Raw genomic sequence first — 27,500 nt, 5'->3', positions numbered from 1 at the left:
CTATTTATGAGCCTGCTGCCTGTCTGTCAAACGGCCACAAATGTCCTGGACGCTTTCACCTCGAGCATTCTTTATCGCAGCCGCTGAGAGGTGTCAGACTTCTTCATAACACACACACACACACACACACACACACACAGAGACAAATACACACATGTACACTTACATGATATACACACACACACACACACACACGGAAAGACCTCCCTCTTACACAGGTAGAGTTTATAGACAATCTTAAAGTGTGTGCATTCCTGGGTAATGTTTCCCGAGGGGGACATTGTTCAGATGCAGCTCGGTGAAGCCCTGTGTGCTGCTGTCGCCGGTCAAGTGCCTGAACGGCAGCGCTAACTAGCTTCCTCGCTCAGAGAAGGACTCAGTTCAGCTCTGCTCTGCTCTGCTCTGCTCTGCTCTGCTCTGCGTTGCTCTGCTCTGATCTGATCTGCTCTGCTCTGCTCTGCTCTACTCTACTCTACTCTACTCTGCTCTGCTCTACTCTACTCTACTCTACTCTGCTCTGTTCTACTCTACTCTGCTCTGCTCTGTTCTGCTCTGCTCTACTCTGCTCTTCTCTGTGTTGCTCTGGTCTGCCGCTAACCCACATTTGAGGCTGGTGCTGACTGCAGGGCACGGCAGCGCTGAGACAAAAGACTTAATGTAGGGGAAAAGGAGGCCAGTTAAGGCTCACTTTGTCATCCTCTTCCCATCCCCCTCACGCACACACACACACACACACACACACACAACACACACACACACACACACACACACACACACACACACACACACACACACACACACACTCTTCTCCCCCTAGTAGATATACAGTATGAATTCATCTGAAGCCTGAGAGAGAGAGAGAGAGAGAGAGCAGAAAGAAAAGCTTTTAAAGCTTTTCCCCTTCTCTCTCTCTCTCTCTCTCGCCCTCCGCTGAGGCGTGGTTGTCTTGCCGCTCTTAAGTGCTGTCGTTTTGCCTGGTGTATGGCACACTGAGAGAAGGCAGGCAGAACAGGCTGAGGACAGAAGCCTGTGTTCCTGTATCTGTGACAGTATGGGATATGCTCTGTGTGCATGAGTAGGGCGCCGAAGGGACCTATCTGTGCTTCCTCTATGTGTGCTTTGGTCAGTACTAGTGCACACTTACTCAAGCGTAAACTCTCTCTCTCTCTCTCTCTCTCTCTCTCTCTCTCTCTCTCTCTCTCTCTCTCTTGCTCTCGCTCTCTTGCTCTCTCTTTTTATCACTCGCTCTCTCGCTCTGTAAGACGTACATAAATGTACATGAGCCATCTCTCTTTTTGAAGGACATGTTCAGGTAGAGTGTCCACACCTGCATTTACACCTGTCTCCTCTCTTCTGTTCTCTCTCTCTCTCTCTCTCTCTCTCTCTCTCACATCCTTTCTTCTGAGCAGCAAGGAAGACGTGTGCGACGACTGACTTTGCGTGTAAGAACGGCCAGTGTGTTCCAGCGCGCTGGAGGTGTGACGGGGAGCCGGAGTGTCCCGACGGGTCTGATGAAGCAGATGCCACCTGCAGTAAGAGACATTTGAGGATTTACTGTGAAGTGTGTGTGTGTGTGTGTGTGTGTGTGTGTGTGTGTGTGTGTGTGTGTGTTTGTGTCTGCCTCTCTGTGTCTGTGTATATGTGTTGTGTGTGTACCTATGTGCATGCGAGTTTGTACAGTATGTATGTGTGTGTGTGTGTGTGTATGTGAAAGAGGAGTTAATAGGCAGATACAGTGTGTGTGTGTGTGTGTGTGTGTGTGTATGTGAAAGAGGAGTTAATAGGCAGATACAGAGTGTGTGTGTGGGTCTGAAACATCCCTCTGTGCTGCTTAGTGGACGTCTTATGAGATCAGAGGAGAAGGCTTATATGGCTCACGGCTGGGGCCTTTTCTGCTCACCCCCTCCCCACCTCCAGCAGCCCTGAGGTGGCACTGCACCTCCCGCCCACCCTGCCCTCACAGAGAGCCACACACGGGGCTCATTTACTGGCCAGGGCACTGCCACCATCAGTCATCCAGGGCTCTGGCCCCTGCTTGAGGGCGGTGCGTGAGCAGAGTGTGTGTGTGCCCCACTAATTGGCGGAGCCGATGTGTTTGCCTTTCCCCCCCGAGTGGAAGCGATGCCCGCGTGTCGACAGTTGCGCTCGTCAACCTTTAGCCTGTCAACTTTGACGTCGGTGCACCGAGGGCGCTTTAGATGTTTTGGCCACTTTTCTCTTGGCACTGCGTCTTCTCTCCACCTCCGTCTCTTCCTCTCACTCTCTCTCCCTCCGTCTCTTTCTCTCTCTCTCTCTCTCTCTCTCCTCTCTCTGCCTCTGTCCTTTTCTCTCTCTCTGTCTAAGTCTGGGGGCGAGGGAATAAGAGATTTGAGAGCAAATCTTCCCATCAGAGGAAGCCATCTCTTTTATTCACAGGCAAGAAGAATTCCGCAGCGGATAAACAAACAAACAGCGGTGCCTCCGAGCCTGAGCCTGAGCCTGCACTTACTCACCTCCGCAACCTTTTATGCACCTCCACGCTCAACTTCCCACGCTTTGGGGAGAGAGAGGAGGGGTGGGGGGGGGCACTTCTCTTCCCAGACTGACATAATTGAGAAGGCTTTTTTTTCTGTTCTAGAACAGGCTTGTTACTCTCAGAAGCTGTATGCAGCGGTGGGAGACCTGAGTCTTGAGCCGTCGTTCCCACCACAGAGAGCGTTTGGCTGGATTGAGAATGAGTGGCCCTGGCCTGTGGGCTCAGTAGAGATGGAGCTCAGAGGCCAGATGGAATGGGTTCAGATTCTTCCCCAAGGGGGTCAGGGTGTGGGTCCCAGCAGGGGTCAATGTTCTCAACGCCCCCCCCTCCATTCCTGCAAAAAAGGCCGTTTCTGTCTGGTCCCAGGTTCAGGGATGAGGGCTGATCAAGCGTGCAGTGGCACTGAGTGCTCCCTGGATCGGAGATCTAAGCAGACGCGTATTGATCTTGACGTGGCGCAGACACGACACACACAAGCACACGCGTGTACTGGGATACACACATATACAGACATAAACATGCATGCCCAGACGCTGTCACTTGTGCCCCCCCCACAGCACACACACACACATGCACACACACACATATGTGCACACACAACAAATCACATTCCACCAAGTGGACAACAAGGTCACTGGGCACTGGCTTGCCGCAGCCAGACCTAAGCCTTTATTTCAGAGACCAGGTTTCACTGCTAGATTGCTTTAGAAAATTGCTTTCAGCTGTAGCCAGTGGCCTCCATCAGACTGACCTGCACGGTACGAGTGAACAGGCCAGCTGAGAGTGCGAGAGAGCCAGGGGAGACCGGTCCGTCGCCTTGTACGGTCCATTTTCAGAGGTCACGGCGGGTACCTAGATTGAGTGCGGTGGTAATAGCCGCAAGGTCACTCCGGGGTTGTTTCTGTCTTGTCGTTAATGGAGGGTCTTTCGGAGCCACATGTGATCCAACCACTGCTGAAGACTATTTACTGTAGCTCTGAGTTGAAGCTTTCTGCTATGAGGAAGCAGAGTCGAGAAACCTGCTTCACAGGCACTATTTTGTCAAGACGGTGCGTAATTGTTGCCTCTGTATTCATCCTACCCTCGTATTAAGTACGTTTCTAAAACGCCTGGACGCTCTCCTACAAGTCAAGTCCGAGGTGACGTCTCTCTCTGCAGCAGATCAAGCCCTGGTCTGTCGTCTCGCTTTCTGGTGTGCTTAACCACAGCCGCACGGGTAAGAAAACTGCGGCAGCGCTCGAGCTCTGTCTGGTGAGTGATGGTGAAAAATGAGGTCGGTTCAGCGCTCCCCGCCGCGCTGCCGATGTCTTGATCAATGGCTGTGGCCGGGAAAGTCATTATAGTTGCATTAAAAAGTAATAAACAGCAGCGTGTGAACACGAGCCGCGTGCTTATTTCACTCCGATCCCCATGCGAATCACCCGCTGGTGTAATTATGAAAAATGGAAATGGCGAATGCCCTGCGATTAATCAGAGAGGATGTTGGCAATATCAGGTGGCACGCTTCCTGTTTGACCTGTGTCTGTGTCAGTGGATGGGACAGGCAAGCCCCCTTACAACCCTGTCATCCTGTTGGCAACAGATGGGTCAGACATAGGGCTCTGGCATTACTGACCAGCTGCTCAAAGATTAGGTGGTGGAGTCGATGCTAATATCTCCGCTTATGGAGCGGGGGCTAGTGCCAGATATGCCCCCCCCCTTGTGGGTTTTAAGGTAATAATGGATCAGATTATTACTGGGTCTGCATTTGCGGGGGTAAATGGGTCTTTAGAGCATAATGCCACTGGGCTACATTTGGCCTTAATTGCGCATACATACTGTGATTAAAGATTAAACATCTCTGAGTAGACGATATGGAATCGCCTTTCAGCATCACCCTCAAGTTCAAAACCTTCACATTCAAATCAGAATGATGAATACCAACGATGTCTTGGTGCAAATCGACACCTCCTTTACCTGATCTTATCTAACCTTTCATTTTATTCAGTTCTCCATACTCAGGAGGTCGGTCAACGGATGAGTAGTCCACAAACTTTAACTCCAGATCAATCGAGCATGTCTCTGGGCATGTATCTGAGGCTTCATCTGCTCGCTGCCTGGGCTCTTTCCTTGTGCACTGGCTTGATTAGTTTGCAATTAACATTCTACCTTCACTTCCCGCTACCCTCCGAAACAAGCCTGTCTCAAGCCGCTGATCCCGTGGACAGCTAAATAATGCAACTGATTGGATTGATTTCCCATGAAAGGAATCAATGGGTTTGGCGCAGGAGATCAGCACAATCAGATTAAGCCGAGGCCCTCCAGACATCTTGCCAAGAGTTTTTGGTAATTACAAAAATTTTAAGCGAAACGAGACAAGAGTGAGAAAAGAGCGAGAAGTTTTGAATTAACTTAGAAAGGTGAAGTGGCCTCCACCAGCCCAGTGTGTCGGTACGATGGACCAGGCGTCTCAGAGAATATCGATCATCTCCGGTGCTTTAGTCAACTGTTTTCCGAGGATAGGGCTTCTTCCATCATTGATGGTCCTTTCTTGCTAGACTCTTCCTAATGCTCTCTCCTTCTGGAAGAGCTGAGCTCTGGTGTGGGCCATAACAGCACGGAGCCATTTGGGGGGCTTTTGAGGCATTTACGAGCGCAGAGGGCAGACTGCCCGTCTGGGTTGACTTTTATCGATCCACGTGTGTGTCACTCTGGCCGACTGAGTCCACAAGGGCTTGCTGGATTAGTCGGTGGTGAGGGGCAATTTGGCTGGATGCAGACAGCCGTGCCAACCAGGAGAGCACTTCATGTTCCGCACACAAGAACTCGCTCTCCACTCCACGTCGTCTGGTTTACAGTTTTGGTCACCGCCGCCGCCACGGCCGCCACATTCAAGAGGCTCTTTCTGACAGCCGATTACTTCCAGCCCACGCTGTCTTCGCCGAAACACAAGCGCGACGCAGGAAAAGCTTGAAAACTTGACACATGCCACACTTCAAACTTTTCCCTGAGTCATGCCCAATCAAATTCATTTCAGATAGCCTCTTGAAAAAAATGGGCCTATTTCATTGTGGAGAGGTGAGAAAATGACTGAAAGCCAATGCAGTTGGCCTTGGCTCATCCTCTGTATGTGTGCGTCAGAGGCTGACCTTGCACCTTATCCGCTGGACTGCGCCGGGAGACAAAAGCCTGAGCCTATTATAGTGCGGTGGAGCTGGTTTTCACTGGTTAATTATTTTGAATATCAGGGAAGGATTCAGTCAGATGCGGCGGACAGCTTCAATTTCATGCTCCAAGTGGCAGTTCTTCCAGTGATTTCCCATGTGACCGAGCCCAGGCAGTGCTCTCAGGCCAACTGGTGACCCACGGCTGCCCCTCCTCCCCCCTCTCCTCCCCTCTTCTCTCCCCCCACACCACATGCACACCTTTCACTGCCCTCTCTGGTCATCCAAGTGCTGAGGCAGCTGTGCAGTCTGACTGGCTGTTTGGCTGTTTGAGCAGGTTCTGTTCACTGGTTCCATTCGGTTCTGTTCGGATCAAAGTTCTAGAGCCCATCTGCTGTGTCCACGTTGTGAGCGCCACATCCTTGCCACAGTAGGGAGAGCAAGGAATTGTATTTCCTTTGCGTTTTTTTCCTTTAGCTTTTTGTTTTGTTTGACACAAGCTAGCCGAGTCGAATTGAAGCATGAGTGTGAATGAGAGAATTCAGCCAATTAGAAGAAGAGCTGTTGTGACAAAGACCTTGAATATGAGAAGGGAGTCAACCTGGAGCCAGGCTATGGCTGGGGTTCTGAGGCACAGCTTCTCATTACTTCTCTCACACACCTCATTCTCTTTCAGTTCACCATCATCACCATTGGCTCTGAATATTGTGATTTAATCTTCCACAGTTCTTCATGATTTGATTGTCATTTCATTTAGGATAGTGTTGGGAGGTGTGTGTGTGGTAAGAGCTCGTGTATAATTTCACCTGCGAATGTTAAATATGACTTCCAGACGTTCAAAGGAAATGGGATATAAGATACACCGAAGTTTGCTTTCACTGCCTTGCCTAGCAAACACTGTGGACTGAAAGCTACACCTCAGCAACGTCTAGACTATTCTATTGTCTCTCCCCAAGTGAAACGTAACTGTCGGCGTAGCAACACAAAATCCTCAGCCGAGCGTGGCTGTCATGCACACGAACATTCTCCCCCTCACGTAAGCAGACTACAGTGTTTCCATCAGTGCCGTTTTTACGCATCATTAGCGAGCCCAGAGCCCCACAGCCTAACATTGATCCTTCATCAGGGAGCTCTCAGGGGTCGGCTTCTGCCAGCCCTACATATTACACACACCGCTGTAGAGGAGCAATACATGCCTTCTAATGCATGCATGGACGCACCGATGCACACACACACACACACACACACACACAGACACACACGCATACATAGGCACACGCAAACTATGAGCTAGTACAAAGATAAGGGATAATTTTCTTGGTTTACATTGGTATTCATGCCAGAGGCTTCTCATATCGCCTGACTAGGTGGACAGCTGCTTAAAAGACTTTCTCAAGGACACAGTTTAGATGTATGCGGACCCCAAGATGAGGCACGCTGATAGCAGATTGAGAACACTTTTTCAGCTGTTGCTTACTGATAGCCTCTTTCCTCGAAGCAGGGGAGCCTGTCTAGCACATGCCAATGATGCTCTAATTTGAGCTGAATGCAAAGTACTTTCGGAGCATCACTTTTGTGTAGTCTAGAAGTTTCTGCCTCCACGGACCAGGTGCCTCATTAAAACCCAGTGGCTGGTGCCACTACATCACCGCAATCCACTAAAAGCAGGTGTTCCCGGGGAAGTGGCAAATTCACATCGATGAGAGAGTGGGCGTACGTGCTGAATCTCTTCCCCCATTCTCAGGCTGGATCTCCTTGCTATAATGGCCCCCGAAATGTTGGGGAGACTTTAACTCTCTCCTTTAAGTGACTTTAACTCTCCCCTTTAAGTGACATGGAGACATGGAGACATGGCGAGGCGACTCGCCCTCCATTCAAAATAGTCACCTCCTTTCTGCTCCACCATCTGCAGTGTGATCCTATAGTGAACTTTTCCACTTAACAATATCGAGTTCCCATTCTTTATTTGTCTTTTTTTATCTCCTCTCTCCTCTCTCCTCTCTCTCTCTCTATCTCTTGTCTCTCTTGCCCTTTCTTGGCACTCCAGCTCCTGGCATTAGTCTTTCAGAAGACGTCACTAATCACACACAACCTTAATTAGCAGCCAAAGTCGTCATGAGAGAGCTTCAGTCCCTGTCATAAATTGGATTGTCTGCGTTGAAGGAGAGAGGCGTGAAAGCGCTTCACAAACTCATGTAACGAATTAGTGGGAGTTTAAAAAAAAAAAAGATAGCTGCTCATCCTGGTTAAATGCGTGGCGAGTTGCATGTCAAGCCTCCCTCAGAAGATCTTCAAAGAGCAGACAACAGGGCTTAACTCCCAGCATTAAGATATCACAGGACGGGGGGATTGGGACAAATTAGTCAATATCAAATCACAGCTTGCCTCCATTGCCCCCTCCCCCCATATTTTAATTGAATGTGCGAGACAAGGCACGCTATGAAAATCAATCAGACTTCTGTGTTCTCAGATTACTCTAGCTGTAGTAGCATCAAGCCGGATTCACCAGGAGGACACACAAACACAGACACGCCAACGTACACACACACACACACACACACACACACACACACACACACACACAGACAAGCACACGCCTTTCACAGACAGTTTGTCTGCTCTCTTGTGTTTAGAACCCATTCAGAAATCACTAGGTGGAGGTGCTCTCTCTTGCGTGCGCTGTCTGTCTGTCTGTCTGTCTCTCTCTCTCTCTCTCTCTCTCTCCCTTTTCTCTTGTTTTTCTTTGTGTCTGGAGCAAAGGAAGCTCCTCTCACACCTCCCCCACCCCCCCTCTCTCTCCCTTCTGCTGCTTCACGCTCCACTTTCCTCCTCGGGAGCGCATAGCACATGGAGCAGAAAAACAGGGCCATGGGGATCCCCATTCTGCTCGGCCGCGTGTGCGGGGGGGCGCAGGCACTCGTGCAAACATGCCGGATTGCCCAATCTCCGTGCATGTGGGTGGGCAAAGCAAGGCAGGGGCACCGCTGCCACAGCACAACAGAAACACGCTGAGAAAATGGCTTTTTAACGAATCTCAACGACCTGAGAACAAAAACACCTGGAGATTCCTTGTGGGGGGGTCTTCCATGCCCTCCCATAATGCACCATGCTCAGTGTGCCAGCCTGCGAGTGCAGTGACTGGTGAAGCTTCCTTTCCTTTTTGATCCTCCTCAGTGGCTGATGAGTAAGTAGCTCCTCCACTGGGCTGAAACTGAAGAGCTCGCCTCGCCGGAGGCTCGATGACCGCCGGTTTTCGTGGCGTTTTTTTCTTTCGTGTGGCAGAGAAGTGTGGCATCTGTCTAGTCTGCTGTGAAGATGAGTGACAGGGGCTGGACGTTAACGAGGCCTGATCATCTGTTTACAAACAGAAGATGAAGGCAACTATTCAAAATCGCCCGCAAACTTGCGAAACACGTCGCCTTAAATAAACGAGGCCCACTTTGATATGATATGAATTCTTACCACACACAGCGTTCTTAATGACATAAAAAGGCTCTCATATCGGTCTCTCCGTCTGAGGCATGATGCTGTCATTTCTTTCCATCTGAACGTCACTCATGACTTCATTATGTGTGTGGACGTATGTGGGTGGAGACTGATAGAAGATGAGAGCAGAATAGAAAAGACACAATGAAGACAGACAAGCAACCCCTAAAGAATGCCTGGTCTAGTTGGTTAAGAAGGGGTAAAGTATAATGAAAGGCAAAATGGAGAAGAAATTGAATTGAATCGGCTGTTCTGCATTAAAATGAATGGTTTGCACAAAAGGGCCTGTTTTATCCACACGTCTGTACAGTGTTTTAATGGAGCATTTTTGCATTTGAGAACGCATAACTATTATTTACATGGCAAAAAGCATTTAATAACTTATTTTTCTTTTCTCAATTCAATTCAATCAATTTATGGCCATATATTACGTAGATTTTGAATACGTCTGCAGGCAGTGTCTGCATAATTACAGTTCGTCTCGAAACGTTGTCGGTTTTATTCCATTAAAAGAAGCATTAGGTGGAAGTAATTGTGTCGCCGTCACATACATATTCCCAACCACATTCCACATCCGTTCCACTTAGCCACATTAACTAAAGCAGCGTGGTTTAAGAATGCGATTTTACCACAATTAGGTTCACGTCCACCGTCAGGGGCTGCTTGCCATGGCAAACCTATGGAGACGTGCAAGTTACCAAGGGGATGTGTAATTAAGGCATGCCTGAGCCTATTGACTGGCACCGTATAGGATTCCTGTCATGTGTGTGCCCTGGATATCACAGAGTTAGTGTGTGTGTGTGTGTGTGTGTGTGTGTGTGTGTGTGTGTGCGTGCAAGGCATTTTGGGTGGGTCTCGGGAGGGCTTGTTTGTCTGACTGTTCTTGTGGGTGTGTGTGTGCGCGTGTGTGTGTGTGTGTGTGTGTGTGTGTGTGTGTGCGTGTGTGTGTGTTTGACTGTGTCAGTAGGACAGCCCTCAGGTGAATAGAAGCCCCAATTCCCCATCCCCAATTCCAGATCCCCCCCTCATTGATATTCCTCTGACAGTGACCTGAATCTGACCTCAACCTTTTCTATCCCTCTCTCTCTCTCTCTCTTTTCTCTTTTTTTGTCTCTCTCTTTCTCTGTCTGTGTCTCGTGCTCGCTCTCTCACCCGTGTCTTTCCCTGCGGGTAAACAAATGTCAGTGTGCTTCCTCGTCGTGCTTCTGGGCAGATTTATGATTGCGTGTGTGTGTGTGTGTGTGTGTGTGTGTGTGTGTGTGTGTGTGTGTATGTGCGTGCGTTGCGGGGGGAAGGTTCTGTAGGCTAATGAAGCAGTGGATCTAGCTCAGCCTGTCGTGCTTTAGTGGAGTATTTGTGTGATTTCACCTCATCGTCTGATGACACACTCGCTGTAGCCTTCTGACACACCCCTCCACCATGCGGGCCTGAGAGACACGCTCTCCTTCTCTCTCTCTATCTTTCTCTCTCTCTCTCTCCTTGTCTCTCTCTCTTTCTTTCTCCTTTCCCACATACATTAGGTCTCATTCTCTCTCAGTGTAGATCTCTTTCTTTTGTTTTCTCATTATCCTTCCCTAGCAGCGCTATCTCTCTCTCTCTCTCTCTCTCTCTCTCACACACACATCTGTCTTTGTTTTGCTTTCTCCCTCTTTCCCCATGTCCAATTTATAAAAGAAAAACTAAATTTGGGAATTTGTCAATTTGATGTTCTGCCAAAAGATGACCTGGTCTTTATTTGTTTTAATTTTTTTTTAATGGATCCTCTCTTTTTGGTTCCTCTTCAGCCGCCCTTTATATATTTGTTTGTCTCCTCCACTCCTTGTTGTTCCTTCTCTTGTTGTTTCTGCTGATTATGTGATGGTTAAAACGATAACATCGGGCTTCCTCCACACTGCCTCGTCTGTTTAATGATGCCTTCATTGTTCCCTTCGCTTTTGTTCTCCCCGCTGTGGCTGTCACGCATTTGTCTTTGTCTGTGTCATTCTTTTCAGTCTCGTTTCAAATCTTTCTAAAATTTCAAGTTTTACAGTTTTTTTTCTTCAAGTTTTAAAAGCCTCACAGCTTCACGCTGCCAAAGCGAAGCCCACGTCAGACACAGCATTGACATGCAGTAGACATAGTCGAGGGAAACAAAAACAAAGAGGAATAAATGGCGTCTCTTTCTCTCTATCTCTACTCTCGTCCCTCTCCGTCCTCCTCTCTTCAGCATGCTGTGATGACCTGATCTGCCGTGTTCAGTTGATTGTGTTGAGTTGATTGTGTTTTATTGATTGCGAATGAGCACTCTGGCCCTAACTTTACGGCCCAGACTCCTGGTGTGGTAAAGTTTATGGTGCTCGTAGATATCACGTTTACCTCTCCACTCTGGCCGAAGGTTCCCTCGAATTATTGTCATTCTGAGCTGATCTTCTATTTATTAATTGATATATAATTGATGAGATGCCATTGAGCCAAAACTTTCCCTGCATATCCCTAAGGGTAAACAAACTCTTCTAAATGAACTAGCAGTTAATTATGTTTCACTGTCTCTCTCTGTCCCTCCTTCTCTCTCTCTCTCTCTCTCTATATATATATATATATCTTCCTCTCTCTCTCACTCTCACTCTCTCTGTGTCTCCCCCTCTCTCTCCAAATGGTGGGCGATGCGTTACCCTGACTCATTGTCTCAGGTGCATCTAGATGATACTGAAGGTGAATCATTGTGTGCGTCTGGCTGAGCACTCAGGAGCAATTGAGAGTCGCCTTGAATAATGAGCCTGTTTTTTTTAAGAAAAGGCCATTGTGAGCATACTCATAAAATTGCTCCACTTCAGGTCCCCAATTCAGGGTCCTTTTTCGTGTTTTGCTTTTTTCCCTCCACACTGACTAAACGAAAAACTGTTTCTTGTTCAGTGGGGCTGAGGTTTTAAAAGGGGAGTCCAGCTGCCTCAGGTTAATCAAGACATTTCAGCTCTTCAGACTCCCATTGACTGAATGCCAGACAAGGCTAGGTAAGGACTAGACCCTGGGCAGAGTGAGTGTGTACATGGGGGGGGGGGGGCAGTGATGGAGTGATGAGCTGAGCTGGCTAAAACAGGTGAACAGCAGACGAGAGCGCTGATGGCCAGGGGAGGCGGGGAGCTGTTGCAGGTTGGCATCTGTGTCCAGTCCGGAGTGGGTAGAGCCTGTGTGTGTGTGTGTGTGTGTGTGTGTCTCTGTGTGTGTGTGTGTGTGTGTGTGTGTGTGTGTGTGTGTATCTGTGTGTGTGTGTCTATGTGTGTGTGTGTGTGTGTCTCTGTGTGTGTGTGTCTATGTGTGTGTGTGTGTGTGTCTCTGTGTGTGTGTGTGTGTGCGCGCGCGCGCGTGTGTGTCTTTGTGCGTGTGTGTCTCTGTGCGTGTGTGTCTCTGTGCGTGTGTGTCTCTGTGCGTGTGTGTGTGAGAGCAGGTCACTGCGGCTCTGCGGACTTCAAAGAATGACTTTTCCCCCCCCACCTGAGAGCCAGAGGCACAGGTGGCGGGATGAGGAAGCAGCATCCACATCAAAGGGACGCTCTTAGACTGGGGAAATGCCTGGAAAACTCACAGACCCACACATCGCCCACTCCTTCCCATGAAATACTTCATATAGATGTCTCTACTTATACATTTTACATAAACACATGCGCACACAGTTTTTCACCTTTCACTTCTTGCACGAGCATGTTTTCCTCACCTGACCTGCTGAATAATCATTCTTCAGTGTGATGGCGTAGTGACTCCAAGGAGGACCGGGCCACCTATAATAATTCAGAGCAGTGTAATCACACACGCAGCCAGTGTTAGTGTCGTTACAGCGGCACGGCAGTGAGTTAGACCCCTCATTGCTTTGCCATCGTCCCCCCCCCCCCCCACATGTATAATGCACCTAGAAGGCCTTTGCCAGCACATTTATTACCTTTACATTAGCCTCGTGGGTTATGAGGTATCCGAATCAATCAGGTTCACCAGTGTTTTTTTAATACATGGAGGGAAGGCCATGAAATGTGGCGTCTTTTCCATTCCGCAGCCCCCTCTTCCTCCTCCTCCTCCTCCACCCCCAACCCCACCCCCACTTTGGTGAAATGGAATTAGGCAGGCAGTTAATCACAAGGACATTAACATACTGTACGGACAGCCTCTCCAGTCTTATCATGGCTGCCGCCCCAGAGGAACGTGGAAGGAATGCCAGAGTGTTTCTCTCTCTCTCTCTCTCTCTCTCTCTCCCTCTCTCTCCCTCTCTCTCCCTCTCTTTCTCTCTCCCTCTCCCTCCCTCTCTCTCCCTTTCTCTCTCTCTCCCTCTCTCTCTCTCGCTTTTTCTCTCGCCCTCTTTCTCTCTCTCCTTGTCCTGCTCCCTCCCTATCTTCCTTTCTCTCTCTCTCTACTAATGGGATCACATGAGCAGATACACACACACACACACACACCCACACACACACACACACACACACACACACACACACACAGACCTAGACAAACACAAATGCAGGCACGCAGACACACTCAAGACATAATTAATTTCCACACAAACACACAGAGACATGCATATACCTGAATGTAGTTTTTAATACATGCCTTCGCACGCACACACACTCACAAATGCATAAGCACCCAACTAGACACACATTTGTGATGTAATTAATTCCATCACACACACACACACACACAAACACACACACACACACACACTCAGCCATGTGTATAAATAACCTCTCTGGCTGGCACGGACACGGACACGGAGACTCCGAGGCCAGACAAAGCCCGCCACTCCTCCTGAGAGCCCTGAGACTCACCCTGGCCAGCCGCTCTGCTGTCTGCACGGCCCGTGATGAACATCAGCCATAAACCCAGCATTTATTAGGGTCTCACAATGCTCCCTCGAGCGCTTGTTAGCCATTTTTATTGGCCAGCGTTTTATGCATGCAGTATAAGGGAATGATGTCAACAGATCAGTTTTAGATGCTTAACCTCGGGATCAACCGCCAGGTCCCTCTCCTGGATCCAGAGGTGCCTGTGTTTGGGTCAGTGACCTGGAGAAGGCAGAAGTTTCCCGTTTTCCCCCCCCAGAGTCTGCGTTGTTTTATTAGGGCCGTGTGCTGGGTTAGTTGGCCGCTCTCGCGTCTGGGCTGGGAGAGGATATCAAATATTCATTCTTTACACGCTGCTTGGGTGGAGACGTGCGTGATGGTGCTTCTGTCGGCCAAGTAGAGTGAGAGAGTCCAAGTTGTTTAAGTGTGTGTGTGTGTGTTTGTGTTTGTGTTCGTGTTTTTATGTGTGTGTGTGAGAGAGAGAGATATATCATAGTAATGATCATTCTGATGATGGTTCTTGCAAAGGCTGTGGTTTTTATAGCTTTGTTTCTCTGCGCTAAGCAATGAGCCTCCTGTGTGTGCGTCTGTGTGTGTGTATGTGTGTGTGTGTGTGTGTGTGTGTGTGTGTGTGTGTGTGTGTGTGTGCGTGTCTATGTCTGTGCGTGTGATGTGTGAGTGTGTGAGCCTCAGAGCTCTGTGAGTGTTTTCTGGCATTGGAGGCGTGTGTGTGTGTGTGTGTGTGTGTGTGAGTGTGTGTGTGTGTGTGTGTGTGTGCGAGGGCCAGGCATTCTGCCTGCTCTCAGAGCAGCCCCTGTGGAGAACACAGAGGTGGCCGAGCGGAGGCCTGCGCCCACTGTGCCACTCAGAGCAGAGGCCTGCGCCCACTGTGCCACTCAGAGCGGAGGCCTGCGTCCACTGTGCCACTCAGAGCCTGCCAACCCAGTCTCCCCTCTCCAACTGCCATCGCAAGCCCCAAATGACTGCATGTATTTTCCCAGGGGAGTCCACGATGCTCTGCCACAGAGTCGAACTACCTTCATTGCAAGTCACCAGAACAGTCCCACCATGCAGCTCCGTCACTGGGCCTATTACCTTTTCTGCGTCCAGTCGAGCAGCATTAACACAACACATTGGCTGTTAACCTTGTAGTGCCGTCGAAGGATGTACAAGTGCTGTGCAGTTTGCTCTGAAATATCCCGAGTTCCACAATGCAGCATTGTCTTTGAGCCTACAGGACATGATTCAAAAGAGTTTGACCCTCTGGTGTAACTTTATAAGGAGCATACAGTTGTGCTTAGACACCCACACCCACCCACGCACACACGCACAAAGACACACACACACAGACACACACACACACACACACACACACACAGTTATGTTTCACTGCCCTCATCGGTACATAAATATAAACTTCACTGAACTCTGATAACGTAAAGTAATTCAAAGCGGCACCCCCTAATCTAATTCTTCTCTCTCCAAGGGGGAAGCGTAATGATTACTCCTCCTCTGCGTTATCCGTGTGCATCTCTGGAAAATTCCATTTCCGGCGCCTTTTAAACTACATTTCATCAGTTCAGCAATGACGCTGATTTACATTATTAGATAAATATGATAATCCCAGGGCCGTTCGAGCGAGCCAGGCACACTCATAAAGGCCCAGCACCTGCAGCGTGGGGAGCCGTGTGTGAGTGTGTGTGTGTGTGTGTGTGTCTCTGTGTGTGTCTCTGTGTGTGTGTGTGTCTCTGTGTGTGTGTGTGTGTGTGTGTGTGTGTCTCTCTCTGTGTGTGTGTGTGTGTGTGTGTTTGTGTGTGTGTGTGTGTGTGTGTGTGTGTGTAGTAGCGGCTCAGGCCGACTGGGGGATGACAGATGCCGGGCTTTTCTCACTGATGGCTGTGAAAATGTCCCATCTGGCTGCCTGGTTGTGTCTGGTCACTGCTGTCATTAGGCACCGGAGCCCTGTGTCGTTCCATTCCTCTCTCCAGCCCAAGAACCCGTCCTCCCAATTACAGACAGGCAGCACTGTCTGCTGTCCAACCATCACGGACAAAAGCAAGAAAAAAGCAAGCTATTTTGTGGACTTGGGAACATAGGTGTGTGTGTGTGTGTGTGTGTGTGTGTGTGTGTGTGTGTGTGTGTGTGTGTGTGTGTGTGTGTGTGTGTGTGTGTGCTACAGAAGCAGTTCCGTTTAGCTGCTGTGAGAGTGAATTGAAAGAAAATGATTAGATATTAAAATGGAGGGAGATAGGGTGACCAGATGGTAGAAAAAAGACAAAAAGAGGGATGAAGGAGGAGTAGGGAGAGGAGGAGCAGAGAGAGGAGGCTGGTGCAGAGGAGGCGCAGAGGAGGGAGGTGCCAAGGAGAGAACGCTCCCTCTGGAGACGGCCATGTTGAGCAGGAGATAAGAAGGTGCATCTTCACCAGGAGACTGCAGTATCTCAGCTCACTCCGACATACAGTACACCCTGCTCCGATAGCACCAATACACACACACACACACACACACACACGCACACACACACACACACACACACACACACACACACACACACACACACACACACTTACAATATATACATACTTTATGCTTCGCTCGCACATACATATCCACGCACACACACACACACACACACACACACACACACACACACACACACACACACACACACACACACACACACACACATGTAAGCTTACTATCTATTGTCTCCCCTGCATATTGTGTGTATGTGATCCATCTTATCCTCTACACATCAGGCTGACCCCACACCTCTTTCCACCCCTACTCCAGGGCCCACATTGGTGGTGTTTTGTAGCGATAGAGGCAACCGGTCAACAGAGAGCAGGTCTGCGGCTACGCCACCCACATACTGTATAGCAAGGCTGGGCTCCCTTTGTCTCCGGCTCCCTTTCACCCCGAGAGAGAGAGCCATTCTTCCGGAGGGTGAAAGAAAATAATTCGTGTTCATGTGAAAATGAATGCTGCAGATCGAGTATAGGAGCGACTCAGGGCAACAAAAGCTCAGCTTCAGTGTGCTGCCGTGTGCCAAGGAGTTGAAAAGACCCCCCCCCCCCGCCCCCCACACACACACACACACACCACACACACACCACTCCCCCCTCCCCACAAAAAAGAAACCTTCACCCAGCAGCGACGAAATGAGAAGTTCCTCATGCGAGCTTATAGCACTTCACCGAGAAAGAAAATGAAAGGAAAAGAAAGAGGGGGTGAAAGAAAAGAAAAGGAAAAAAAAAATATTTTAAAGGAAAAAAAGCGTGTGGCTCGATTGATTTGCGGGCCCCTTGCCAAAGCAGTGGCAGTGGGAAATGTTTAATTGATGGAGTTGCATTTGACATGGAGTGGAATGTAATCTGGGAGAAAGTTCCCCTGAGTCAGCTCAGATGGATTTTGGGGATGGGGGGGGGGGGGGGGGGGGTATTTTGAGGGTGTGTGTGTGTGTGTGTGTGTGTGTGTCCCTGTCTGTATTTGTATTATTTTGTACAGAATGTTGGCTAAATGTACATCTGTTTTTTTGTGCACACATCAAACAAGCAGTCTCCCAGGCAATAATGAGATTTTTAGCTGACTCTGATGCGTGGCTGTGTGTGGCTGTGTGTGTGCATGTTTGTGCATATATAGCTGTATATTTGTGTGTGTTTGTGAGCGTGTCTCTTTCTATGACGCTTTTGTGTGCAGCTAACTGTGCACACTCACAGTGTACCAGGTGTTAACCCCTACCAAGCTGTTTCATTAAAAAGCCTTTCTCTCTCTCTCTCTCTCTCTCTCTCAGGTCGGGAGACATGTCCGCCTGAGAAGTTCGACTGCGGGGGCTCCAGTAATAAGTGTGTGTCTCTGTCTTGGCGCTGCGACGGCGAGAGAGACTGTGAGAACGGCGCCGACGAGGAGCAGTGCGCTGCAGGTGGGTCTCTGCATAGCTCAGCTGAACCCACGGTCGACGGAGAGAGAGAGGGAGAGAGAGAGGGAGAGAGAGGGAGGGAGAGAAAGGGAGAGAGAGGGAGGGAGAGAGAGAGGGAGGGAGAGAAAGGGAGAGAGAGGGAGGGAGAGAGAGAGAGAGAGAGAGGGAGAGAGAGAGGGAGAGAGAGAGAGAGAGAGAGGGAGGGAGAGGGAGGGAGAGGGAGAGACTGTGAGAACAGCGCTGATGAGGAGCAGTGCGCTGCAGGTGGGTCTCTGCATAGCTCAGCATAAACACGACGGCTGGGTGGGGGTGAGAATAAAGGAAAATAGACAAAGATAGACAAATAGAGAGAAACGAGGTAAAATAGAGAAATAGAGATACAGAAACTGACAGACAGGTAGGAAAGGAGAGAGAAGAGGTTACAAGATAGTGAAGGGGAAAGCAACAGACATAAAAATAACCAAGAATATCATGAAATAAGAGGCCGCTGTATTTTTAGCACATTTCTTTCCCTGAACTGCAGAAGAGGCCGTTAGTGTGTAGAGTGCTCTAAGATGTTATGTCACACACGACTGCCTTGATCAGTTTAAATGACACTGTGGAAGACAGTTCTCTTTTCCTGTGGGGAAGTAGGCCAGCTCTTTGTACTCAGTGTTGGGGGGGTAATGGAATATTTAATGTATCTAGAATACATGAAACGAGTACCTGTATTCAGAGACAGTTGAAAATTGTATGGTTGGTTATCGCTATACAGTTACATTGATCCCTGGAAGGGATTACTTGTTAAATCGTCATGAGTAGGCTTTTCACTCTCAAATACAAATATTTCCATAAACCAGCGTTTCCCATAAAGCCCTGCCACACAGTCAATGCTCAGTGATGTCATCCACCAGGTCCCTGCACACCTTTTATAGAAACGCACAGATTAGAAACATACATGATGCATGAAGCTTGATACAGTAGGTCTTGTAGCCATTGTGCTGCAGTAGGGGGATGAGGTGGGGTAAGGGGGTGGGGGGGTTCTAGGGCTAGCAAAGATGCAAATGCTATGATGTTGAGTTGTTCCCGTGTCCAGTCAAATGCTATGATGTTGAGTTGTTCTCGTGTCCAGTCAAATGCTATGATGTTGAGTTGTTCCCGTGTCCAGTCAAATGCTATGATGTTGAGTTGTTCTTGTGTCCAGTCAAATGCTATGATGTTGAGTTGTTCCCGTGTCCAGTCAAATGCTATGATGTTGAGTTGTTCTTGTGTCCAGTCAAATGCTATGATGTTGAGTTGTTCTTGTGTCCAGTCAAATGCTATGATGTTGAGTTGTTCCCGTGTCCAGTCAAATGCTATGATGTTGAGTTGTTCTCGTGTCCAGTCAGTATTCACAGGTGGAACACCACATGTAGTGATTACAGCACATGCTTTTGAAGTCACTAACAACTTCAGACATTATATCAAATATAGTGGAGCAGTACCCTGCCAGTTTACTGTATGACATGACCAGAGCCGGTGTGTTAAGTCAGCTCCATGTACGTGACATCTAACACGCCTGTTAGAATGAGGATATCTTAGACCTACTTAAATGCCTCAATGCCAAACCTTGAATTGAATGAAACCTAATCGTGCATAGGAGGTTCTATTGTTCACTCTTTTTAGAGCTTCAGTCCATACTCCCTTTGAAACTTATATTTAGGGTTCTTCTTCCCAACTAGTTTGGATCCTGTCTAATTTAATATTGGCAGTTAACAGTTGGCAGTTCTGTATGTGCTCTAAAGCCTTTCAAATAGAAAGGAACTTCCAAAAGTGAGTCTATTATGGACATTTTAGGGAGGTTATGAAAGTGTGAGCTATGCTCTCTAGCAAACTGAGAAGCTTGAAAGTAACATAATAGGCACATAGAGATCACCATATTTTAAAGAATCTCCTTTCACTGCCACACTGTAAAGGCCTGCCTGGCTGGCAGAACATTCTGATTATTAGACGGCGGACACTGAATCAGAAGGGTCTCACTCATGGTAATGTGCCGTCTCATAGAGTCCATATTTGGAGAGTGGAAATAACAACTGGGTTAGATATAAATTGCAAAATCTTGACCGGTAAACTTGATGTGGTCAGATCATCAAGTTCAATTATGCACTATCTAGAAATGAACAGTACTTTCCAATGCGTTACTTTTATTTATATAGTTATTGTTTGTGGCTACACCCATTTATGAAGGTTTTTATTTTTATTTACCTGGTACTTACCTGGTAATGACTTCTAGGGTCACGGCACATCTTCTTAAATACTGGGTACTGTCTTGCAGCTGTTTTGACCTTTTACTCAGTACCATTTACTCAGTATGACCTGGCTCTTGCCGGGTTCTTATATCATTTGTAATAGATTATTCCTCTTTTCCATGCAGTCAACACAAACTTGTACCATATATTCCGCAACGTTACTAAGTAAAACAGGACAATTTACTCAGTAAATAAAAAAAAAAAACGTTTAAAATGTTATTTTATACAATAACTTGTTTGCCCACTGCGCCGGGCACTCACAGGCGGAGCGAGGTCAGTCTGGCTCCTGACAGGCGAGGCCTCGCAGGAGGGGTGTGCCACAGACCTTCAGCTCCATAGAGGAGAACCTCTCCGAGCAGTCTGGCTGTTGAAGGCCCCCCACTAAAGAAAGTGTGCGGCCTCACTGTACCTGTAAACAAACAGCCTGCCCCCCTGTTCAATATATGCAGCACACACACACACACACCCCAGCTCCCTTGACCCACAGGTCAGTGAGATATATAAATGAGGCCTATTGTAGATCTGAAAAGACCTGAACAGATGCTTTGAAAAAGCTCCCATTTCGAATATTTCGTCATTAACGATTGTTTTTTCACTATCGATCTGAAATAGGCTCACTTCCATGTCCTGATCGCTCCACGCCACAAGAGGTTTCTGAGATTTGCTTTCAAGGACAAAGTATATGAATTTTGGATTCTTACGTTTGGCCAATCTCTAGCCCCGAGAACCTTTACAAAGCGCATATTAAATTACGACTGGCTAGTCATAGGAGACTCCTCACTATATCCCACCTACAACAGCTTGGTCTGAAGGTGAACTGGAGCAAGGGCTCTCTGCTCCCCAGCCAACAGCCAAACTTTCTGGGTCTGTCTGGACTCGAGAGCAATGAAGATGCGCCTGGTTGTGTTGTTGCTGGTTGAGAGCTCTTATGCCATCGCCATGGAGACACTTCAACATATTTAGATGTGGTGAAACACTTCTTACCACTACTGAAGAGTTCTCACATACTAGTCAGAACAGACAATATGGCCACGGTAGCCTATATGAAGTGCCAGGGGGGATTGCGCTGGACCGATATATTTGTCCCCGTCGGTTGTTGAAGCTATTCAGAGTTCGAGAGCACTGTCAACACAGCCCCTCCATTCACTGAAGTGGTGAGAGTTTGCAAAGTGGTGTGATACTAGGAAACAGGACCCGCCTACATGTTCTGTTGAAACGAATTTGACATTTTTGCAATGTTGGTCTGCTCAAGGGAGTTTTGCTTCTACACTCAAAGTGTTTTTAGCAGCTATTTCCACGTGTCATGCTGGTTGTAGCGGTGTAGCCCCTGGATCCCATTAGCTGGCCACTCACTGTAGGCTGAGACCACCTCACTCTCTCACAGTTACGCCTTGGGATTTGGTGCTAGTTTTGGAGATCCTTACCAGTGTGCCTTTTTGAGCCCCTGGCAAACATAAGTTTAAAGATGCTCTCGCTAAAGACAGCTCTGTTATTGGCCCTGACCTCAGTGAAACACGCTGGTGATTTAAACTGTGCTATCAGTTAATGACACTGTATGCAGTTTGCCGTAGGGGATTCCAAAGTGATTTTTGCATCCCAACCTGTTTTATCAGCCAAAGATAATTACCTCCGATTTTATATCTCGGATTATTGAGTTGGCCGCTATTGTTGTTCCTCCTATCTCTACCGAGGAAGAGCAGAGGCACTAGACTCTGTGCCCAGTGAGGCCTGTGTGTCGTTACACTAAACTACACTGTTTGTATGTGTTGGACCGCAGGCCCTGGGCTGTGCTCCGTCGAAGCAGAGATGATCACACTGGTCTGTTGAAGCAATATGTCTGGCGTTGGGCTCCTCCAGCAGGGTTCTGGTGGGGTCCACTCGGAGTATGGCAGCACCGTGGGCCATATGGAGAGGCGTTCTGCACACAACAACCTAACGAGTTGTTTCCTATTGTTGGCCTCTTGATGGGACAGTCGAGAGTCGCAATTGAGATTGCTGGGTCATCGGTGGTCTAATTATGAACCAGGTTGCCACCGTGTACAAATCCGTGGCAATATCCACTGAAGCACGACGACGGTATACTATACACATCCCATAAGGTGACGTTGAAGTGCTTCGACTGAAAGAGACACAAGACACAAGGCGTCACCTTCCTTTGCCTCACTGTCTACATGGATGTGCTTCAGGTCAGTGAGGGGACGAGTGCATGCTGTGCACGGCCATATGTACGAGGAGGCTGTGCTCTGGGGTAGAGTCAGGCGTTGGTTGGACAAAGTTTTCAGGAACGCACGTCGGAAAAGAAGTGTATCCCATTAGGTGACGTCTCGTGTTCTCCAGTTACTCACCTTGAGTAATCTAACATTAGAACATTCCTTTTTAGGATATGTATTCTGTAGTCTGCAGTGGAATACATTTAAAAAGTAACATTTGAGACATACACTGTTTGTACTTACACACACAAATGCGCGCGCACACACACACACGCACACGCACACGCACACGCACACTCACACGCACGCGCACACACACACACACACACACACACACACGTGTGCACACTACACCATCAGGCCCCAACAGGAATGCAACATCCACTGTCAAAAAGTGGGTTCTTCTAGCCTCTATCAGATTCATAAAGGCACTATTGATTTCCGGTTGTATCCATAGATGTGTGACCTATACATCTATTGATTTTACCACCTCGTAGCTTCCTCGTAGGAGATATTATGTATCATATACTTGCCCTTTATGTGGTCTCGACTCTGTGAACTAATAACAAAAACAGAGAACCTACTGTCTTGGGTGTGCCTGGAAGAACTGGGGAACCATAGGGTGTGACCAGAATGGAAAACACAGAGACATACTATAGATTAGAACCATATGTAGGAATGGCCCTCTTACCTTGTTGCTATGACCACTAATAATCGTCTCATTATGGATGATGTCAAGAACACGTATTGTTTGATAGTTACCACGTGTTTGTTTGCATTTTACTGGATACACGATTTTACTCAATGTATATAATCATTTCATACATTTGTTATTTGTAAATGAAACAGTGGAACCATTCATATTTATATTTAGTCATAATCTAGCGAACACCTCAATCCAAATCCCATCAAAAAAGCAACAGCTGTTCGGCACACTGAGGCACATTCACATTATGAGTGCTTTTGCTTCCTGGGAAATGAAAACATGACCTTGGAATCGCTGGCGCTATCCTCTGCCAACTGAGCTACGTTTACCGTTACACTTTAGATGTTTTACTGTCGACTTATAATCCGTCATGAGCTGCTGCAGTACTTTTTTTTCTTCTTATGAATGATTAATGGACATTACTTACGGTAACATAAGGGATTTTCAACATCCACATAAATGGCAGAGCAGGGCTGTAGAAGGCCTGTGAAATAATGCTTTTTACCTCCAGACTCATGGCAGTCTTTGCCAGGGGTGATTTCTGTAGCGTGCTGCCTGGCCAGAGGCTGGTGAGCCTCTGCTGCCTTGCCGCTGCTGCCTTGCCGCTCCCTGAGAGATGGCACTCTGCCTGCCCCACCGCCCTGGCCCCCACTCCACACAGTTCATGCTTAATTCCTCCTTAATTATGAGCAGCTAATCTGCTCTCTAATTCTCTGGGAAGGGTTGGTCTGGCTGGAAGGGGGGGGGATTTTAGCGTCTCGTATCGCCTGCTTTCTCTGTGAATGGGGCTCTTCACTATACCCAGCACCAACAACCCCATTCAGGCCTTTTAAACCGTAGAAAAGATAACCGGCCGTACGTGGCAGGACCCATGACTCTCACATAGTGCTTCTCTCTTCCTGTCTGTGTGGAACTGTTATTCTCATGGAAGAGTGGTGATACTACTTCCCCTCACCAATCTATTGGTCAGCTTCTCTCTCTCTTTACTCACAGAACAATGAATAAATGATAAATGATGTCATTAACGGACAACAGCTTTTAATATATATAATTCCCGGGGGGGGGGGATTATATTTCTCAGCCCTCTCTTTCTTTCCTTCTTGCCTCCCTGTCTCTGTCTCCTTCCTTTTTTCTGTTAGCCACAGTTCTGTTATCTTTCTCCAAGGGGTAATCAATGAAACAGGTGGAGTGTGGTATCAATGGTCTCTTCAGTCGATGTGGACCGGCATCACCTCTGTTTGTCCGCTGTTGGTCAGCCATCACTCTGTCTCTCCGATCACTTTACAGTGGCTTTCCAGCCTGAGCTCGCTTGTTGACACAACCAGGCCAGCATCTCTTAATTTGTCATCATTTTCAACAGAGGCTAATCCCTCCGGCTCAAATATCCGATCATATCGTGACAGATGGATTCGGTGACAGCTTTGTCTGTTATACTTCCACGATAATGACGCTCACACGAGCCGCGTTTTTTCATTAGGGCATCTTTCTTTCCTTGCGCTAAATTGACAGTGGTGGTTCTCGCCTTTCTGAGGTGAACTGGAATATACAAACGATATTTCAGTCCCGAGAGGTAATTGATTTACGAGGCTCTCTCCATGTCTCTGGTAGGCTGTGCTATTATCTTAGCTGTGCAGTTCTAATAACCTCCATGTCTTATGATCTCTGATCTATAACATCAAATATGAAACTGATGTTGATGGAATGCATACGGCTTCTAATGTGATGTGAGAGTGTGGTTAAGTATAACAGGGAACAGCCTCTGACGATATCGGCCATGAAATTGCCACCGCAGGGAAACGATTTACACTCTCTATGCATTGCATTGTACACCGGAATACAGTCACTTATAAATATTAATGCGCTGTACATTTGCAGATAGTGCATGAATATCAATATGAGTATGGGATATGTGATAGTTTGGCTGTATGGTGATGCATTCCTGAGTCCAAGAGCATGTGCTCAGAAGCATATTCAGGCCAACACCCCCCCCCACACACACACACATGCTCTTGCATGCACACACACACACACACACACACACACACACACACACACACACACACACACACACACACACACACACACACACACACACACACACACACACACACACACACACACACACACACATACTCGCTCACTTATTCACACACACACACACACACACACACCATTCTGTGGATCTCAGCACCATTTAAAAAGAGCCATCTATTTCATCATATGTTCTGCAGCAGTTTGCTGGAGACAAGTTGAATACCTTCCACAACACATTAGCCAGCAAGGGTAGGCTATGAATTATGCATCTGCAAATATCACTTCTTAAAACCCTGTACTCTTCGTACCCGTCCTCTCTTTGTCCCTCCTCTCTTCCTCCGTCTCCTCTTCCTCCTCCTCCTCCTTCTTCCTCCTCCTTCCTAACCCTTTCCCCCTGAGGCAGCCCAAAATGGCACAGAACGAGCTTTTAACATTAATTACGACTACTAATTGTCCGTGTCTGTACGCTGAATTATACATGTGCAGCCCGGGAACTGCTACTTGTTCTTCCCTGAGTGAAGTACTCTCAGCGCAGAAAGTTGGGAAGTGTGTGTGTGTGTGCGTGTGCGTGCGTGTGTGTGTGTGTGTGTGTGTGTGTAGTGCGTGCGCGTGTGTGCGTGTGCGTGCGCGTGTGTGGCCATCCTGCTGTGGTGGGCCTGGGGTCTGGACTGGTGTTGGGAGATGACAGGGAGAGGCTCTCTAATGGAGGAGAGACAGTAATGAGGGGCCACGCTAAAGCTACAGTATTAGCTGATGTTGTGCCTGATTGAAGGTCATGCTGCTGCTAGCCTGTACTCTTTTGTACAGTTGAAAAAGGATGTGTGTGTGTTGCTAAGGTTGGTGGTGTTTTAAAGTCAGTCATGACTGTGAGACCAAAGCTGCGATGGCTTGTATTGCAAATTCAGATGTTTCTCCTCTGAACTCTTGAATGTCTGCCTGGTGTGTGCTATGGTAAGTGAAGCAGACGGTGGTAGGTGAAGGTGAAATCTGTGGCTTTATACTGGGTAAGCAAGGTCTGAAGGACTCCTTGAATGCCATGGTAACATGAACATGCCTGTGGAAGAAGAAGCTGAGGACTCCACCACTGTTTCCTCATCATTAGCAGTCTGCTCGTCTGATGGGATGGGGATGTATGCCTGAGGTCTGCTGCCAGCCAGCCATTGACTGCACCTTGTCTTTGAGGCTCATGGAGGCCTGACATGTTTGGCAGTTATTTATGAAACAAGCCACCAATCACGCTGCAGGGCGCTGTGTGCACAGATGCTTGAGATTAGACATTAGAGATGATATTTTTTTTTAGGGCAGAAGGGATTTGTTACACACACACACACACACATACACACACACACACACACACACACACACACACACACACACACACGTATATATATACACACACTATAACTGACGGTGAGTGAAGTGGACTGACCGCCTATCTGCAGCTGAAAAGGCTCTTGGTTAATTGTGATGGATTAATGTAGAGCGCGTTGTCATAGGGCCGTCATTTCAGTCCACAGACTCGGGGCCGTCCATGCTAATGAGGATGGGCGTGAGGGGAGAGGTGGAGCGCCAGTCTCATGCACTGCAAATACTAAATGTCTGATGCTACTGAAGGTTAGCAAAGGTCGGTGCCTATTGTTGTGCAGGGTGAGTTATTGCACTACTAGTCGGTGTAACTTGTCAAAGGTGGTTCAGGTGTGTTTTTTAGCTCATGAGAGGGGCGACAGTGGTACAGGAGGTAGAGAAGTCATTTAGTAATCAGAAGGTTGCTAGTTCGATTCCCTGTCGAAGCGTCCTTGAGCAAGACACTGAACCCCTTAATTGCTCCTGATGTGCAGCGTGCCATCAGTGTAAATGTAAAATGTGTATACATTGTAAGTCTCACATATGTAAGTCGCTTTGGATAAAAGCGTCTGCTAAATGACTAAATGATGTTATTATATTATATCAGCACCACATAGTTAGCAAAGAGAGTTTGCATCAGGGCCAGTGTAATGGATCATTATGGTTTCTACAAGTGAACACGAATTCCTTCTGATTTAAGCAAGTCTTGATGACTGTGCGTATATCTTGTGTAAATATGGCCAGACCTTCTGTAAACATATGCACACAGTGGCTCATGAATGTAAAAGTACACACACATGCATTAGGCCTCAATTATCCAATCACCTGGATGATTTTTTTTACCAAATAGCGCTGTATAACACTGGTGGTGGAACTGTATAATTCTGATGAGTTTCCAGCAGCTAGTTCTGTTTAAGGAGGCTGTTAATGCCTCAGCCTTTATGTAATAATTGAGGTTATTAGGCACCAGTGGTTTGGCATTGTCACATGCTACTGCTCTGGGCCAGTTTACAGATGGAAGTGTTTTTCTCTCTCGCTCTCTCTCTCTCTCTCTCTCTCTCTCTCTCTCTCTC

The 27,500-nt window shown here is 47.8% G+C and overlaps 1 protein-coding gene across 3 annotated transcripts in view; it reads left to right on the top strand.

Annotated features, from left to right (window-relative positions):
* lrp8 (low density lipoprotein receptor-related protein 8, apolipoprotein e receptor) overlaps positions 1 to 27,500 on the top strand; it is a 145,597-nt gene that overhangs the window by 67,912 nt on the left and 50,185 nt on the right. For all 3 annotated transcript variants that reach the window (XM_031575118.1, XM_031575117.2, XM_031575116.2), the window contains exons 3-4: positions 1,410 to 1,532; positions 17,741 to 17,869. In XM_031575118.1, coding sequence (XP_031430978.1) covers positions 1,410 to 1,532; positions 17,741 to 17,869 — 252 coding nt within the window. The remainder of the gene's footprint in view (positions 1 to 1,409; positions 1,533 to 17,740; positions 17,870 to 27,500) is intronic.

This window comes from Clupea harengus, chromosome 10, assembly GCF_900700415.2.
Source record: "Clupea harengus chromosome 10, Ch_v2.0.2, whole genome shotgun sequence".
In the NCBI taxonomy this organism is placed as follows: Eukaryota; Metazoa; Chordata; class Actinopteri; order Clupeiformes; family Clupeidae; genus Clupea; species Clupea harengus.
The sequence above is the reverse complement of the archived record's forward strand: the minus strand, read 5'-3'. Positions and strand labels throughout refer to the sequence as shown.